At 56.9% G+C, this 17392-nt stretch overlaps 1 protein-coding gene across 20 annotated transcripts in view; it reads right to left on the bottom strand.

The window, feature by feature from the left end:
• Positions 1 to 120: 120 nt before the first annotated feature.
• MROH1 (maestro heat like repeat family member 1) overlaps positions 121 to 17392 on the bottom strand; it is a 72906-nt gene continuing 55634 nt past the window's right edge. For 19 of the 20 annotated variants that reach the window (XM_053558293.1, XM_053558285.1, XM_053558287.1 and 16 more), the window contains 17 exons: positions 17229 to 17324; positions 16565 to 16669; positions 16211 to 16346; positions 15997 to 16109; positions 14809 to 14961; positions 11055 to 11206; positions 6074 to 6239; positions 5483 to 5679; positions 2822 to 2959; positions 2500 to 2614; positions 2001 to 2147; positions 1719 to 1907; positions 1363 to 1518; positions 1160 to 1294; positions 972 to 1074; positions 820 to 885; positions 121 to 433 (listed from right to left, as the gene is read on the bottom strand). In XM_053558293.1, the coding sequence (XP_053414268.1) occupies positions 348 to 433; positions 820 to 885; positions 972 to 1074; positions 1160 to 1294; positions 1363 to 1518; positions 1719 to 1907; positions 2001 to 2147; positions 2500 to 2614; positions 2822 to 2959; positions 5483 to 5679; positions 6074 to 6239; positions 11055 to 11206; positions 14809 to 14961; positions 15997 to 16109; positions 16211 to 16346; positions 16565 to 16669; positions 17229 to 17324 (2253 nt within the window). In that variant the 3' untranslated portion in view covers positions 121 to 347. Of the gene's footprint in view, positions 434 to 819; positions 886 to 971; positions 1075 to 1159; positions 1295 to 1362; positions 1519 to 1718; positions 1908 to 2000; positions 2148 to 2499; positions 2615 to 2821; positions 2960 to 5482; positions 5680 to 6073; positions 6240 to 11054; positions 11207 to 14808; positions 14962 to 15996; positions 16110 to 16210; positions 16347 to 16564; positions 16670 to 17228; positions 17325 to 17392 lie in introns of those variants that run through there. The other variant, XM_053558302.1, reaches the window with a different exon arrangement.

Genomic DNA, 17392 nt, shown 5'->3' with positions numbered 1-17392 from the left:
CCACCCCAGTGCTGGGCCTTCACCTCATTTGATTTTCCAAAACTGGGGTGGGGGCAACCACCCAGGAAAGGGCATTCTCCTGGCCTGTTTTCAGCAGCCAAGGCCACATCACTGTCCCCCTCACTTGCTGAGGACAGATGGCTTTATTGGGAAACAGGTGGGGTCACACGGAACATTTCCCTGCTTGGCCCCCAGCACCTTTCTTACTGAGGGCTCAGGCTCAGGTTTGATCTGTGGCAGTGCCAAGCCTGGTCCTGGCCCACATCCAGGCAGGAGGTCCTTGGGCGGCCCCGTCTGACCAGGCCCCAGGAAAGTGGTATTGCTTGTACGGGGTATTGGCTGGAACTTCAAGCGAACTTGACCAGGCGGCCCAGGGCCTCAGCGGCCTTCACCCGCACCAGGGGCGCTGGGTCTCTCAGCAACAGCTGGAGAGCTGAGGCAGAGAGCTAGGGTTAGGGTGTGGCTGCCAGGGCACTGACGAGCTCCCACCACCCTTCGTGAACATTGTGCCTGGGAGGCCATGACCTCTCTGCATACCCCCCAGCTGTGCATGGGCCATGCTCTCCTAAGACAGGCCTCTGCTGGGAGGGCTCAGGAGCCGACGGAAAGATAGTTTTTCCTTTTTTAGTGTTTTTTAAGCTCTTTTGGAACAGTTAAGAAGTTTCCGTGAATTACTAGAGACGATGAGGTCACCAGTGACAGGGAAAGAAATCCTGAAATCCAGGAAAATCACTTAGTCCCTGTGGGTACCCACAGAGTCAGTGGGGCCCAGTGGGGTAGGGGCCCATGGTGGTGGTGGGGGGGACAGGGAAGGCTCACCCACAAGGAGCTGCTCCAGGTCCACCTGGGGCCAGTGTCTGGACTCTGCATGCAGCACCAGGAACCCTGCAGGGCAGAGGGGGTTGGGGTAAGGAGTGAGGAGGATGGAGGGGCAGAGGCCGGTAGGGTAAAGGGTGGGGGACAGCACTCACCTGTGAACAAGGGGGCTGCGGCACGGATATCTTCCCAACCGCTCTTGAAGTAGAACAGGCTGTCCCTTACCAGGCGCCCTAGCAGGTCTGGGAAGTGCAGCATCTGTGGGCAGCCAGCATCAGCCCTGCCCTGTGCCCCGACACCTGCCCTCTCCCCCCACACCTGCCCTCCACCCCACCCCCCTCACCAGGTGTTTGCAGGTGGCATTGAGGAACTCTCCGTAGTGCAGGCCCCGCCCCTCCTGCAGATGCCTCTGAAAGATACCTGACAGCTCCTCACACTCCAGGTTGGCACTGCTCATGCACAGGGCAAACTTGCAGGCCTGGGGAACATAGAGGTGAGACCCAGCCGGACAGGGCCACCCCAACCCCAACCCTACTGGCTACTCACGCTGGCCACAGGGGCTTGGGGGTCCTGCAGGTGCAGCAGTAGGGGCACCAGCCCACTGACCACCTGCTCCAGGAAGACATCCTCACAGTCACCATGGCATGCCTCATTCAGGTGCCCAAAAAGGCAAATGGATGCTGTGCGGACCTCTGTCTTCTCCTGGGGAGGCAGGCATCACCTAGGCTATACCCACCCCCACACCTACCTCATGCCATAGATGCTGATGCTCATGTCAGGATGGGCCAGGGACAGAAAGGCTGGCAAGAGAGGACCCCTGGGGTGGGGGCTGCTAGGCCAAGTAGCTCAAGTCCACTGTGCAGACCCAGGGTGAAGACATCCCCACCCACAGCCCCACCTACACTGTCAAAGAAGGGCCGCACTCGGATGGTGATGTGTAGGAGCACAGGGCGCAGGTCCTGGGGCTCCACCAGTGGCAGCAGCCGCACAAGGCCTGCCATGGCTTCCAGGGCCACCAGGCTGTGCGGGTCGTCCCCATCATCTAGTCCCCCAATCATGGCTGTCAGGAGCTGGGGGCCACGGGCCCGCACCTAGGGAGACCAGCACTCAGCCTGGGCTCCAGAGCCACTGGCACTGCTCACACCAGGTCTGCTGGGTCCCAGGGGCCAGGCAGCCAGCCCCACCTTGTCAGGGGATCCTGAAGCCAGATTGGCTAGACCTCGGAGCACCAGGCGCCGGACACTGGTGCAGGGGTCCTTCTGCCGGGCCACCAGGCTGTCTAGCAACGATTCCAGAAGCATGAGGTCATTGACCACGTTGCTGCTGAGCAGCTGGAGGAAGAGGTACGAGACCATGGCTCCCACTGGCCTCACTCCCCACTCCTGCCTAGTTCTGGCCACACAACCCCGGGGGGCTCTCAGCACATCAACCCCTGGGGCCAAGGCAGCTGCTACCCACAAGCCTTGGGGTCCTGGCTGTGGGCCTATTCCCACCGAGGGCCCTGCAGGGCTTCAGGCCAGCACGGGGGTGGGGGGGGGCTGACAGCCTGAGGCCTCACTGGGCATGGTGAGGGTGTCCCCACGCAGGCACTGAGCACAGGGGAGGATGTTCCACTACATGCCCTGCTTGCCTGTACAGTCACGGGACAAAGGTATTTGCCCAGCCTCACTCCCAAGGCCCTACCTCAGCCAGGAAGGCCGTGGAGGTGACCCTCTGGATCTCATATGGACTGTTCTGGGTGCAGATGAGTGCCTTTGTCACCAGGGGCAGCCGGGGACCTGCACACTTAGCCATGGCACTGTTGGGGGACACCAAGGCTGCAGGGGCTGGAAGTGCCTGCCCAAGGTGCTGGACCCAAGGGCACCTCCACATCCACCCTGTGGGGACAGCCAAGGTGGCCCACCTCCTTCCCACATTATACTGGAAATCCCTTGAATAGGCCCTGGCTCCGGCTCCAGCAGGGGTCCAGCCAACACTGGCACTACAGTGGGTAGGGCCCACTCACGTGGCCAGCCGGGTGGTCCCCTCCTCGTGCCCGGATAAGGTCCTGAGCAGCTCCCAGCCACCTTCCAGCTCCACACCCTGCACCACGCCTTCACTGCCGCCTCGGAGCAGCACAGCCTGCAGGGCATCCACTGCACAGCTGCAGGAAGCAGGAGGCTCAGGGGCTGGCCCACACCTCGCTGGCCAGTGGGCAGGGGCTGTGGCCTACAAACCCATGTGCACATGCATGCCTGGGGAAGACCCTGGGTGCTGGGCCTGCCCTGAAGAGCTAGAGGCTGCATCTCCTGAGTACTGGGCCTGCTCCCACTCAGACACACTGAACATTCCCTCAGGAAGTCTGTGCCCTCAGGTCCAAAGGCAGGCTGGGCTCCCAACCCACTCTTGAGTGTCGAATGATGATGTCCTTGTTGAGAGCTGTTGTGCCCACAGAAAGGTATCCAGCCAGGTTGGCCTCAGCTGACTCCCACCCCTCCAGAACCCTGCCAGCTGGGCACCTCATTCCCTGGTCTCCCTCATAAGAGGCAAGCCTAGTGGCTGGCAGGAAGTAAGTCTCTTGCCAAGCTGGACTCGGTGTCCACCCACTACTCTGGGAAGCCCTTCCTGGCTCAGGCAGTGGTACAGGGGTTGCAGTACCCAACAGGCAAGGTCTAGGGGGGAGAGTACTGCCCGCCCCTGCACCAGAGCCTGGCCATAGCACCAGGTGAGCCCCTCACGCAGAAACCTGTGGCCCACCCAAGCAGAGCCCTCCCTTGCAGCTCTGCCACCCCAGATGCCCATGATGGTCCTCAGCCCCACCCCACCCCACACCCACCAGCCTGCCCTCCCTGCACAGTGTTTCTGTTTCTGGTCTGGACACCCAAAGCCATGTGCCAACCTGCTGTGAGGTACCGACTGTGGCTACGATGAGTGTGTCCACTGCACCCAGTGGTCACCTCCTGCCAGACACCAGGCTCCACAGACCCTCTCCCCAAGATAGGCTCTTTGGACCATAAGAGGCCTTCACAGTGCAACCCCACTATGCAGGGCCCATGGGGGCACAAGTGGGGCCCAGAGCCCAGGAGGGAGCTGCTGAGGTCTGCTGTGTGTGGCTTGTGCAGATGGGATCGCATGGTGGGCACAGGAGCATGGCTTAGGCTGGTGTGGGATCCAGTGACTGAGGGCCCATGAGACACTGGGCAGAGCCAGTCCCTCAGGAGAAAAGTGCTGGGCAGGGCAGAAGAGTGGGGGCCCAGCAGTCCTGGCACCCCAAGAAGCAGATGCCTGGGCCTGACAGGCCTCCACCAGCATCCACGGCCCCTTCCTCCTGAGAAGGAAAAACGCTACAAGGTAGCTCTCGATGTCCCAGGTGTCCTTTGGTTCTAGGGGAGGTTCTGGTATGTAAGCCCAGGTGGCATGGATGCTCAGGGGACTTCTACCCCTAGAAACGGAAGAAGGGACATGCCAGCCACTGTGGTTACTGGGCACCAGCCATAGCACAGCCCGCAAGAGGAGGTGCAGGGCTGAGTGAGGGGGTGTTGGGGGTGCTGGTATGGTCAAAGCCAGAGCACAGCTCTGCCAACCAGCACCACACCCTGTTCAAGGCCTCACAGCCTGCAGGGAGCCATGTGGACCAGAGGCTGCACTGCAGCATCTGAAGCCACACGGCAGATCCAGGGGAAGGGCATGGTTGGCTCAGGGGTGTTCAACTGAAATGAGGGTACCTCCCTTGCCTGTCTCCTTAGAACATCGAAGGATGTCGCATGAGCCAGGATCTGCAAACACCAGCTTCAACTGGGGTGGCCCGTGGCCCCCAGACTGAGGAGCTGGTCCCCAGCATGCCAGGCCTAGGCCTGGTGGCCACCCGGTCTGCAAGGAGCTGTGCAGCCCTGGTTCCTGGCCTCTACTGGAGCTTTTGAGCTGCTCCAAATAGCCCTGTGATGGTGGCAATGGAGGTGGGGGGGGAGGGTAAAGCGAAGTAATACCAGCATATGTCTCTGGCCAGACTCAGATGCCCATGTAAATGGGGCATGGTGGTCTCTGGGGCTCCTGTCACTCAGGTTCACAGGGCCAAAGGCACCATCAGGCCTGTCTCGGTGTCAGTTTGCACCATACCCGGGTGTAGTGTGGAGCTCAAGGGTCCACATGCTGGCTTAGGAATGGCCCCAGAAACCAGGCCTGGCAGGCAGGGGTCATACCCTCCGCTTTGCCCACCCCAGGATTTCTGCCTTAGACCCCAGTGAAAGTGGGGAGAGAAGGGCTGGGGAGGCCTGGAGCATCTCAACAATTCAGCTGCTCTGGGCTTGCAGCCCATGCCAAGACCACCATGTGGTCAGCCCAAACCAAACTCCACAGTTTCACCCTTCAAGAGGAGAAACTGCCTGTGGTTAGCACCTCACCCACCTGCCCTTAAGGGGCAAGAAGAGAGAGCCCAGGGAACCAGCAGATGGGGAGACCTTTGCTCACAGCACATCCATGGGCATTACCACTGACTGCCAACCCCCCACTGGGGCACAGGGCAACCCCTGGAAGCAGACTCACCCCTGGATTCCCCACACTATATCTGCCATAGGCCCTCACATGTCCTCTCCCTCAGGCCTAGCAGCTGATGACCAGCCCTCCACCCCTGCATCAGGCACACCAGCGGCTATAGCCAGCACCAGGTGGGAGGAGTGGACCCAGTTACCTGCAAGGCTCAAGGCTCCGGATGGCTGTGGCCAGGCTGGTACCCCGCCTTTCCTTGGCCTCCAGGTTCCGTGGCAACTGGACGCCCAGGGTGCAGCTGACATGCAGCAGGAGCACCACAAACAGCTGTGGGTAAAGCTCGAGCACCGCAGGCCCTGACGCTGGGGCAGACATGATCTCATGCAGCGCGCAGGTGGCCTAGGGAAAAGCCACCATGGGACTCCAGGACCAAGTATTGGAGTACTGCAGGGGTCCTGGCCCTCGGGCCAGGCTGGGGCAGGGGCAGCTCAGCCTTCAGAATGGCCTCAGACCCTGTGCTCTTAGCTCTTCAGGAGGGATTCAGCCAGTTTACTGCTTCAACATTGCCAAGCTGGGTTTATATTCTTTCTACAGGATAAAATGTGATCTCCCTTGGGGTCCAACACCTGTGAGGCCTTTACAAGGTTGGGCTCAGCACTCGCACCCGTGCCCTGCACAGAAGCCAGGTGCCCGTGGGGCAGTGCAAAGGCCACCTTGTGGGGGCTCACCCTGGCACCCGGGCAGCTGAGGGCAGGGACGATGTGTCAGGGTGGCCCCTAGGGCTCCCACTCACCGAAAGGGGCAGCAGTGTGGCCACACGGTCAGGGGTGCTACCCAGCAGGAAGGTGCGGTTCTCCTTGAATGGGACGTCTCTGCTCACCCTCTCCAGGAGCAGCCGCAGGACTTGGGTAGCAAGGTTGGGCTCCACGGCTAGAGCCCGCCACAGCAGGCAGGTATGGCTGGAGCAGGGCAGGAGGAGGGTCACCACAGTTACACTGCTGGCCACAGCATAATGCCTACCCCCTTGGGTGGTAGCCTCTGGCTCCACACACTCAGAAAAGTCCAACAGACTCAGCTGCATTGAGGTGGGAAATGGCCTTCTGACCTTGGGCCAGAACTCACCCCCTGACTCCAAGACTCTGTAAGCAGCTGGCAAAAAAGGATAGCAAAATACATCTGGGCCCCAACACAGGGCCTGAAGCAAGATGGAGGTCCCCAGGGAGTTGCCAGAAGCCAGCACTAAACTTCTCTGAGGAAGCAGCACACAAAGTGCATTAGCCTCCCAAGGAGGCTGGACACACTACTGGGGGACCAGAACTGGCTACGCTCGTGGCTCTCAGAGCTCAATGACAGCTTCTCACAGTAACTGCCGGGCACTGAAATCCTAAGAACAGAGCAAATTTATAAGAGAACCAAATAACCTTTTTAGAAATGAGATACTCTTGCACTCAGCAGACATATCTGGAGTCCTCCCAGATACAGCAGAAGAGAAAAACAGTGAATTGGAGATAAATCAAAGAAATTACTCACAACCCAGCACAGAGAATAAGATGGAAATCTGTAAGACTGTGTCAGAGACGGGGAGGACTGAACAGGAAGGTCTAACTGTATGTTCAAGTGGTGGGCCAGAAGTAGTGAAAGAGAGAACATCTGAAAAGGAGAAGGCTGAGAGTTTTCAGAACTGATGAAAGATACTAACTACAGATTCAAGAAGCCTAGCAGTTACCTAGCAGAATACATAAAAAGGACTCTCCACTTCTGATTAGCAAAACACCAACTCGAAGTTCACAAAGAGGACAGTGACTTGTGCCAACTTCTTTTTTTTTTTTTTTGGCCGGGGCTGGGTTTGAACCCACCACCTCCGGCATATGGGACCGGTGCCCTACTCCTTGAGCCACAGGTGCCGCCTTGTGCCAACTTCTTAAGAGCAACAGTGGAGGCCATGATGCCTTGTCTCATATGCACTTAAGAAAATGCATCAAAACAACCCTGAGATATCATCTAATCCCAGTGAGAATGGCCCACATCACAGAATCTCAAAACTGCAGATGCTGGCGTGGATGTGGAGAGAAGGGAACACTTACACTGCTGGTGGGACTGCAAACTAGTACAACCTTTCTGGAAGGAAGTATCGAGAAACCTCAAGGCACTCAAGCTAGACCTCCCATTTGATCCTGTAAACCCATTACTGGGCATCTACCCAGAAGGGAAAAAATCCTTTTATCATAAGGACACTTGTACTAGACTGTTTATTGCAGCTCAATTTACAATCGCCAAAATGTGGAAACAGCCTAAATGCCCACCAACCCAGGAATGGATTAACAAGCTGTGGTATATGTACACCATGGAATACTATTCAGCCATTAAAAAAAAATGGAGACTTTACATCCTTTGTATTAACCTGGATGGAAGTGGAAGACATTATTCTTAGTAAAGCATCTCAAGAATGGAGAAGCATGAATCCTATGTACTCAATTTTGATATGAGGACAATTAATGACAATTAAGGTTATGGGGGGGGAGCAGAAAGAGGGACGGAGGGAGGGGGGTGGGGCCTTGGTTAATGGGGGCAAGACATGATTGCAAGAGGGACTTTACCTAACAATTGCAATCAGTGTAACCTAGCTTATTGTACCCTCAATGAATCCCCAACAATAAAAAAAAAAGAAAATGCAAACAAAAATAGCTGGGCATTGTGGTGGGCCCCTGTAGTCCCAGCTGCTCGGGAGGCTGAGGCAAGAGAATCGCGTAAGCCCAAGAGTTAGAGGTTGCTGTGAGCCGTGTGACGCCAAGGCACTCTACCCGAGGGCGGTACAGTGAGACTCTGTCTCTACAAAAAAAAAAAGAAAATGTAAACAAATGGACGCCGTGGTCACGCCTGTAATCCCAGCACTCTGAGGGGCCAAGGTGGGAGGATTGTTTGAGACCAGCCTGAGCAAAGTAAGACCCCATCTCTAACAAAAAAAACAAAAAAAAAACAAAAAAAAAAATAGCCAGGTGTTGTGGTGGGCGCCTGTAGTCCCAGCTACTTGGGAGGCTGAGGCAAGAGGATTGCAGAAGCCCAAGAGTTGGAGCACCTTGGCCCCCAGAGTGCTGGGATTACAAGCAAACTAACTGAGCCACTGCGCCCAGTTAGTTTGGAGGTTGCTGTGAGCTGTGACACCATAGCACTCTACCCAGGGGGACAGAGACTTTTATTTTAAAAAAATAAAATAAGGGAAGGGAGAGAAGGAAAATGCAAACTAGAAGGAGAAACTGCAGAAATAATACTCCTGGATGGCCAAATGGACATTTTCAGTAAACATACCTAGATAATCTGTCACCAGCTCACACTCACTGAGGAAACTCTGGATAGTGCATTTCAGGGAAAAGAAAAGTGGGGGAGGCAGAGAGGTCAGGGTGGAGAGCACAGGGCTCATGGTGATGTGGACAGGTGCATACACCGGCTAGACACAAAGCACAGGGGGTGGGGTGGACGTGGTGGCCTTGCTGAGGCTCATACCTATGCCCAGCACAGGCCAGGCACTAAGTAGCTGGGGTTTCACGGACCATGTGGCTGTGATAACATGACAGCAGCCAGGAAAGGAATGGGTGTAGCCGTGTAGTGAGATTTTGCTAGCACACTGAAAAAAAATTTTGTTTTTTGCAGTTTTTTTTTGGCCAGGGCTGGGTTTGAACCCGCCACCTCCGGCATATGTGGCCGGCGCCCTTCCCCTTTGAGCCACAGGTGCCACTCCCCCAGCACACTGAAATTTGAATTTCTGATCATTTCCATATCATGAAGTATTATTCACTGGTCTCTCAACATCCTAAATGTAGAGCCTGCCCCCAGCCCACAGGGTATGGATGGCCCCGGCTGAGGGTGCCAACTCGACCTCATCAATTATGCATGTTCACAGAGACCAATGTTTTCCCCAACATACATGGGGCAGGCAAGGCAGTGCTGTCCTCAGCTGTCCTAAACCACCCACCTCCATCACCTGGAGCTGGGTAAGGGAGCCATGCAGTTACATGCACTTTACATGGTGCTGAAGAGGGTCCCCCCGCATGCCTCAAAGACAGCACACCAGGCCAGGAAGCCACAAGATTCCACGTAACCCACGTACACACACTCAGGTTCAGGTGGAACCTGCCTCTAGGGAAGGCAGCTGGCAGTGAGGGGCATGGACAGGCTGGGCCAGGACTCCTTCTCTGCCTCATGTGGTGAGTGTGTAACCACAAAAATGAAACAAAGACTGAACAAGAGCAAAGTGGCTAGTGTGCAGGAAGACTGACCCAGATGCTGACTGTGTGACACTGGCAGCGATGGCCCAGCACCAGACACAGTGCCACATGAACCCAGGGTCCTCATGACGGGAAACTCTCAGAGAAAAGAAACATGCACTTGCAAACTACTCAAGTGGAAAAATGAAATGATGAGATAGACTGTCAGCCTAAAAAAGATCAGAAAGGTTTTTTTTTTTTTTTAGAGACAGAGTCTCACTTTATGGCCCTCGGTAGAGCGCCGTGGCCTCACCCAGCTCACAGCAACCTCCAACTCCTGGGCTTAAGCAATTCTCTTGCCTCAGCCTCCCGAGTAGCTGGGACTACAGGCGCCCGCCACAACGCCCGGCTATTTTTTGGTTGCAGTTCAGCCGGGGCTGGGTTTGAACCCGCCACCCTCGGTATATGGGGCCAGCGCCTTACCAACTGAGCCACAGGCGCCGCCCGATCAGAAAGGTTTTTAAACACAGAGATGAGACGAAAAGACAAGGCAAAAAATAAGAGCAGATTTAATCCCACTATATCAGTCACAAAGCACAGCTATTTATTATTTAAAAGGAACGTGTTTAAAATACAAAAATAGAAAGGCCAGGCCAGGTGCGGTGGTTCACACCTATAATCCCAGCACTCTGGGAGGCTGAGGAGAGTGGATTGCTTGAGTTCAGGAGTTCGAGACCAGCCTGAGTAATAGTGAGACCCCATCTCTAATAAAAGTAGAAAAATTAACCGGGCGTTGTGGTGGGCACCTGTAATCCCAGTGACTTGGGAGGCTGAGGAAGAAGGATCACTTGAACCCAGGAGTTTGAGGTTGCTGTGAGATATGACACTACAGCCCTTACCTGGGGTGATACAGTGGGACTGTCTCAAAAACAAAAAACAACCAGAAAGTCCAGAAGCACAGGCCAGCATGGAAGCAGGCAGATGCCTAGAAGTATAGAGGTGCCACTGGCAGGGCAAAGCAGCACCCCCAACCACCAAGGTTTCCCTGGGAGGAAACCCATGTTTGAACATGTGTGCACTTGCTGGCACAGCCATTGGGGAACAAAACAAAAGCTGACAGGAGGAAGGGACAGACACCACCAGGTGAGTCTCCAGGAGGTTCAGCCTCTGTCCACACCTGGGACAGCAAAGAAAGGTGGGAAGGCAGGCCTGCACTTCAGAGGCCTTATGAGGGGTAAGGTGACCCCAGAGGGTGCTGGGTAGCAAACAGGCAATACAGGGACAGACCCTGCTGGTTGTTGGGAGTCTGTGGGACACCATGTTCATGAGGAGGGGGGCCCCAGGCTCTCAGAGGGGCACAGCATGGGGCACCCTTGGGGTCTGCCCACAGCTCATGGTGTGGACAAGCCCTGAGAACCCAGAAGAGACACCATATGATGTAGCCTCCACTGCCCACCGAGACCTAGGCTGATGGGTACCACCAGCTGGATCGAGTGGCCAGCACCACAGAGGCAGGTGCAGGTTTAGGGAGTGAGCTGTGCTATAGGCAGGAGGGAGTCCTGGGCCAGGTACCTGTCAAAGGGCAGGGGGCTGCCCAGGAGGCTGGACACCACGGCCGCACAGTGCTGAGATGCCAGGAGGTACACACTCTGCTGGGCGGCTGGCAGGATGTGCTCTGGGGCAGCCTGCAACTTAGAGCGCAGCACGCTCACCAGCTCAGGCACCTGCAGGTAGACGAGGCATACTGGTCAGGCCCTGCACAGGCCCCAGGGGCCAGGGGATAGGCAGTGCTGGCTCTCATCACAGAGCAGCCAAGAGGACCAGGAGCCGACAAGGACCAGACTCCATGGCAAAGTGCCGTATGCTGCTGGAGGGTGCTGAAGGCAGAGGCCCCTTGCACCCCACAGCATAGCACATCACAGCTGCTCTGTCCAGCCCCAGGAGATCCAGCCTCTGCCCACCAGACAGGACCCCCATGGAGTTAGGCTGCGCCTCTTTACAGGGTGTGCAAGCTTGCACGTGTTCTGCTGCACTGGAAAACGGTAACTGGCACAGTGACAGGCAGCAGGGTCTGGCCCACCCCATGCCCAGCAGTGGGCTCTGCAGCCCCTGACCAGTCCCTGGCGGGCCGAGCACAGCACTCACAGCCCTCCCTAGTCATGGGAGCCCCTCCACAAGGGGACACTAGGCTGGAATTCAGAGTCTCCTCATCCTCAACTCTGGTGGTCCCACTGCCAGGCTGCACAGCTGAAAACACCACGGTCCAAGGTGGAAACAGGAACAAGCTGTGGGCCCAGGGTAGCCACTGGAAAAGGGGCCCAATTGTGGGCAGCTGTCAGCACCAAAGGCAGCTACGCCAGGAGGCCCAAAGTGGCCAGGAGCCTTCCTGGCTCAGCAGACTCATCTCGACGCCCCCACCAGCCATCCCTTGTCCAGCCTGGTGGTGTCCTTAAGATGGCTGTCCAGGTCTGGGGGCTGCCTGCTGCATGTCAGATGGCCTTCTCTGCAACCCTGGCTTCCAGAAAGTTTTGACCACAAGGATGGGTGAACTTCTTTTTTTTTTTTTTTTTTTTGTAGAGACAGAGTCTCACTTTATGGCCCTCGGTAGAGTGCCGTGGCCTCACACAGCTCACAGCAACCTCCAACTCCTGGGCTTAAGCGATTCTCTTGCCTCAGCCTCCCAAGTAGCTGGGACTACAGGCGCCCGCCACAACGCCCGGCTACGGATGGGTGAACTTCTAACAAAGATTTCTCTGCACAAGTGCAGCTCCTTAACCCCTCGGGGGGGGGCAATTTCGCATAAAGGCCCTGGGCACGCAGGCCAGCCCAGTGGTGATGTGACACTGTCTGTTCTCAGAGCCACTGCTGGCCTGTTGCACCTGTTCTGAGCAAGCTGTGAGCCCCATGGCTCCTCAGCACTGGGGCAGTGACTCCCCTGAAGACTCACAGGTCTGGGTTATGGCCAGCAGACGCTGGCAGTAGAGGCTTACCTCACCACCTAGGTACTTCCGGGCTCACCCTTCTCCCCTGCGTCAATGTTGGCAGTTATTTTTTCCAGAAACCTGTCAGTTTCAAGGATTTTCAAGTGTCTGGGAACTCAGCTGCTCACAGATGTGCTTTGTCATCATTTGTGTCTCTTTGTATTTTGCTTCTCTGTGTTGCACCTGTTCCTATGACTCGACTTAGCAGAAATTTATCTTTCTAATTATCTGAGTGGGTTTATTTATCTTCTCTTTTGCATACTTAGTTTTTCAACAATTAGAACCTATTGGTATACCTGTGAGCATGTGAGTTTACACTTTTCACAAAGTTTGAAAACAGCATCTGGGCTCCTGGGTTTGGTAGGCCCTGGAGGTGAAGCCATTTCCACACTAACTTCTCAGCTAGAATTTCTGAGGACTGTCACACCCCAGCTCTCAGAAGGCCCCCAATGGCAGGCAAGGTCCTTCTAGTGCCAGGATAAGAGTCTGCGTCCAGCCCCCTGGGGTGCCAGGCTCACTCCCAGGCCATGCCCCTCAACCTCAGGGGCCCTCAGGGAGGTTTTTTTCCCATCTGACATGCTGGATCTGGGCTGCCACTCACCCTGGCTTCACTGAGTCACAATTCAGACACCTGGCAGCTGACCTGGGCATGTGCACACAGCCTCGGTTTCAGCATGCTGTGGTCCCAGCACTGCACAGTCTCATAGAGACTGTCTCCTCCATGGCTACACCTGGGCCCCACTGACCTCTATGCCGCCTTTTGTCTTTGTGGACTTTCCTGCTCCGGACCATCACACACATGCAGTCACACGGTGCCAGGTGGAACCTGGCTTCTTTGGGGCGCGGTGTTCTCAAGCTTCATCAGTGTTGCAGCGGCTGTGGGTGCTTCACCCCTTTCTATGGGCAGGTAACACCCCCTTGTACAGTGGGCCACATTCTCTTTATTCGTTCTCAAGCTGATGGCATTTGGCTGCCCTTCCTTTCTGGATATTATGAATAATGCTCTGAATACTTGTGCATAAGGCTTTCAGCTCTATTAGGAGGCCCAGGTGTGGGAGTGCTGGGTAACAGGGGACTCTGTGCCCTGTGGCGCTTCCAGGCTGTCTTTCCACAGCTGCTCTGCCCCCACCCGAGTGTTCCCAGGGAGCCTCCCCTTCTTGGTGCGCTGTCTTCACCCCGCCCCCCCAGGGAGTCAGGGATACATGGTTGTTCTCCTGCCTGGCCCTTTGGGCTCTGCTGCATCATGATCACATGCTGGGGGAAGTCACATGTCACTTGCTACAACCACGTTTTGATTCAGCGTCAGAGAAACTCAAAGTCCAACAGCATCAGTCTGTCTCAGTGAGGTCCCCCTAGCAGCATCTCTCAGGGCAGGGAAGACAACAGAGGTTCCCACAACCCCACCAGGCACGGGAAGCTGGTGCACAGAGTCCTAGGCGGGGCTGAGATGTGTGCCGTGTCTATTGCAAGCAGGCCTCGCGTCCCAGCCAGGCCCTGAGTAACCCTGCTCCCTGGTCACACTGTGAGGAGTGTTGTGTACGTGGACCTGAGCTAGGGAGGAATGGCCCAGCAGCCCACTGTGCAAAAGCAGCACCCTGAGGACCAGGCTGCGCAGGGAAGCCAAGAATGGGGGACCTGGGGCCATAAAACTCTTGGAAGAAAGCACCAAGGCAAAAACTTTGTGACATGGATCTAGCACTGATTTCGTGGACACAACATGAAAGCACACGCAACAAAGAAAATTAGGTCAGGCACAGTGGCAGGTCCCAGCGACCTGGAAGGCTGAGGTGGGGGGATCACCTGAGCTCAGGAGTTTGAAGCTGCAGTGAGCTGTGATGAGGCCACTGCACTCTAGCCTGGGTGACAGAGTGAGAGTCCATATTGAAAAAAAAAAAAATGGGGCAGCGCCTGTGGCTCAGTGAGTAGGCGCCGGCCCCATATGCCGAGGGTGGCGGGTTCAAACCCAGCCCCGACCAAACTGCAACAAAAAAAAAAATAGCCGGGCGTTGTGGCGGGCGCCTGTAGTCCCAGCTGCTCGGGAGGCTGAGGCAAGAGAATCACATAAGCCCAAGAGTTAGAGGTTGCTGTGAGCCGTGTGACACCACGGCACTCTACCCAAGGACGGTACAGTGAGACTCTGTCTCTACAAAAAAAAAAAAAAAAAGAAAAAAGAAAAATGAAGAGAAGGAGGAGAAGAAAAGAAAGAGAGAAAGGCAAATGGGGCCAGGTCCAACTTAAAAACTTTTGTGCCTCAAAGAAATAACCAACAGTGTGAAGAGGCAACCTACAGAGTGGAGAATGTTTGCAATGCCACCGGCACACCTGCCCGCCACACCAGCCCTCACCTTCTCCAGGAGTGTGCTGCCCCGAGCCTGCAGCAAGCAGTTGACCATGGCCAAGGTGGCCTGGGAGCAGTTCTTGTCGGGGTCTCCCAGGCCCTCAAACATGGTCAGCAAGAGGCTGATGAGCTGGTCTGGAGGGAGGCGCTTGGCGATAACCTAGGGGATGACGGTGCCAGAAAATGGAAGCGGGTGAGGCTGGTACCTCCACAGCACCCCTTCCAGGCATCTTACTGCAGGGGCTCTGCCCTTCTTCTAGCTGTCCCTGCCCCAAGCCTGCCCCTGCCCCTTCCATGAGCTCACAGTGCAGCTGTGGGCCCTGAGGTCCTGGCTCCCTCCCAGGGCTCCTCCTGACCAGCGAGGCACAGCAGGATCCAGCCAGGCAGTGCAGTAACTCTGGGCACCCCAGGTCAGAGGGACAGCCTGCCCACTGCAGCAGCACAGACACTGGGTCTCCCTCTGGCTCAGCAAGAGCCCAAAGGCCCCCTTCTCTCTTCAGCATGAAGGGACTGGCAGGAAGTTAAAGCTAACAAGCAGGAGGAGGGTGAGGGACACAGAGGGAGAGGAATATGCATGCAGGAGCACAGAAATGCAAGAACCAAGGGGTCTGCCTGAGACCACAGCCCCTGCTCCACCTCACCTGGCCGTGGCAGTGTCTTTGCTTCCTACACCAGAGCCCCCCACCCAGCAAGAGCCCTGGGACCCCTCCCTCCTCTACAGGAGACAAAGCTTCTAGAAGGCAGCCCCACATCAGAGAACAGCAACTGGGAAGGGAGCAGCTCAACCCCTCCAAGCCCTGCTGGGCCTCTCAGAGTGGACACCAGGCAGTATAGAATCAGAAGGCAAGCGGGACGCAGAGATGAAAGACTATGGCAGGAGAGGACACAGATCCTCTCTCTAGAACGCAGTAGACAAGGTCCCTCAACCCGCCGAAGGCAGGACCAACCCCAGCCCCTCAGCTAGACAACCAGAGCCCAGCGTACCCTGCAGACCATGGCCCCAAGAACCTGCACCTTTGGCAAACAGGCTCAGGGTGCAGGTGGCAGGCAGCCAGGCCAGTGGCATCTCATTCCCTCCAGGGGTGGGTATGGGTGGTGCCTGCAGAGCCTGGGAGAGCCCAGGCTCTGGTTTCAAGCTCCTCTTAGCCCAGGACAGTGCAGGACCCTCCTCCCTGAACAAATGCTATGCAAGTACCTGGGCCACGCTGTGGCAGGTGTGGAAGAGGATGGCCGGGTCCAGGTGTGCGAGGCCATCCTTGAGGGCAAGGAGCTGCTCGGCTGAGTCGTCACGGTAGTCTCGAGAGAAGCCTGAGAGGTGGGAGGTGTGCGAAGTTGGATGGAGGCCTACTCAGTTCCCTGCAGGGGCTGTGTGCTTTCCCTCTGCCCCTGACAAACTCTGCAGGGCTCACCCTCGTAGCACAGCTGGAGGGAGAGCAGGGCATGGACACAGCCCAGGGCTTCCTGGCGGGCGGCAGGCCACGGGTCCGCACACCGTGGAGAGAAGAGGCCGACAAGGAGGCCCAGGTTGTGGAAGGGCGTCAGGGCCTGGGGGAGGCAGCCAGGAGGGCGGCCCATGTTCAGCTTCCTCCCTTGACCCTATGTGGCCTCTGTCCACCTGGTCCCCCTGGCGGACACAGGGCAAGTATGGGTGTGCAGGTGGCAGGACCAACAGGAGGAGGGGGAGGGGATGGTAGGTCGAGTACGCTGGGATGTGGGGCCACACACCAAGGGCCCCCAGAGCAGGCTGGTGGCTAGGCACTCACGCTGACATGCAGGTGCTCCCGGAAGTACTGCAGTAGGCAGCCACTCAGGCCCAGGGCTTGCACTCGCTCATGGCCCTGTGGGGACTTGATCCATGGGCTCAGGTGCTAGGGAGGAGGGGGCTTCATACAGGTGCCTACAGGGGCAGCCCAGGAGAGCAGGCCCATGTGCCAGGCAGAGGATGGCTCCCACCTCAGGGCCCCCTGCAGTCCCAGCCCTGCCACTCGCCCTCCAGTCTGGCTCAGAGCTGGTAGGGGTGGAGTTATAGGTAGGAGTGGGGGTACAGCTGGGAGTGGGGGCTGCCCAGCCTAGAGGGGCACTTCCTGGAAGGTGGGTGGGTTGCTGGTAACTGGGGAAAAGTTGCAGCACAACTGTTGCCTTGCCCTTCTGCCCCCATGATGCCCTCTAGTCGAGCCCACAGAGCACCTGTGGGGACCCCCATACCCTCACCATGAGGGCTCCAGGCCCAGCCAGGTCCAGGCCTCTGGTGTCTACATGCTTCCTCTGCTGGCAGGAAGGTACTACCCACCTGCTCACCAAGTTCCCCCCAGTTGCAGAGAGCACCAAACCATTCTGCGTACCCCTGTGGGTGAGGTGACCCAGAGACCCTGGGGTGGGGTGGGGGGGTGGAGGGCAGCAGCTGGGCAGAGCCCCTCCCTTGCACACCTCGACCATGACCTGTAGGCCCTTGGGGGTCACATCCCGCTGCAGCAGGCTCATCATCAAGTCCTTGAGAGCACGCATGGTGTCCAGATACAGCACCTGGAAGGAGAGACAGGCCATCGGCCCCACCAGTGACCCCCCTGCCCACAGTAGCCTTCCTGTTGTCC

Source organism: Nycticebus coucang, chromosome 13 (assembly GCF_027406575.1).
Source record: "Nycticebus coucang isolate mNycCou1 chromosome 13, mNycCou1.pri, whole genome shotgun sequence".
NCBI classification, from domain to species: Eukaryota; Metazoa; Chordata; class Mammalia; order Primates; family Lorisidae; genus Nycticebus; species Nycticebus coucang.
The sequence above is the reverse complement of the archived record's forward strand: the minus strand, read 5'-3'. Positions and strand labels throughout refer to the sequence as shown.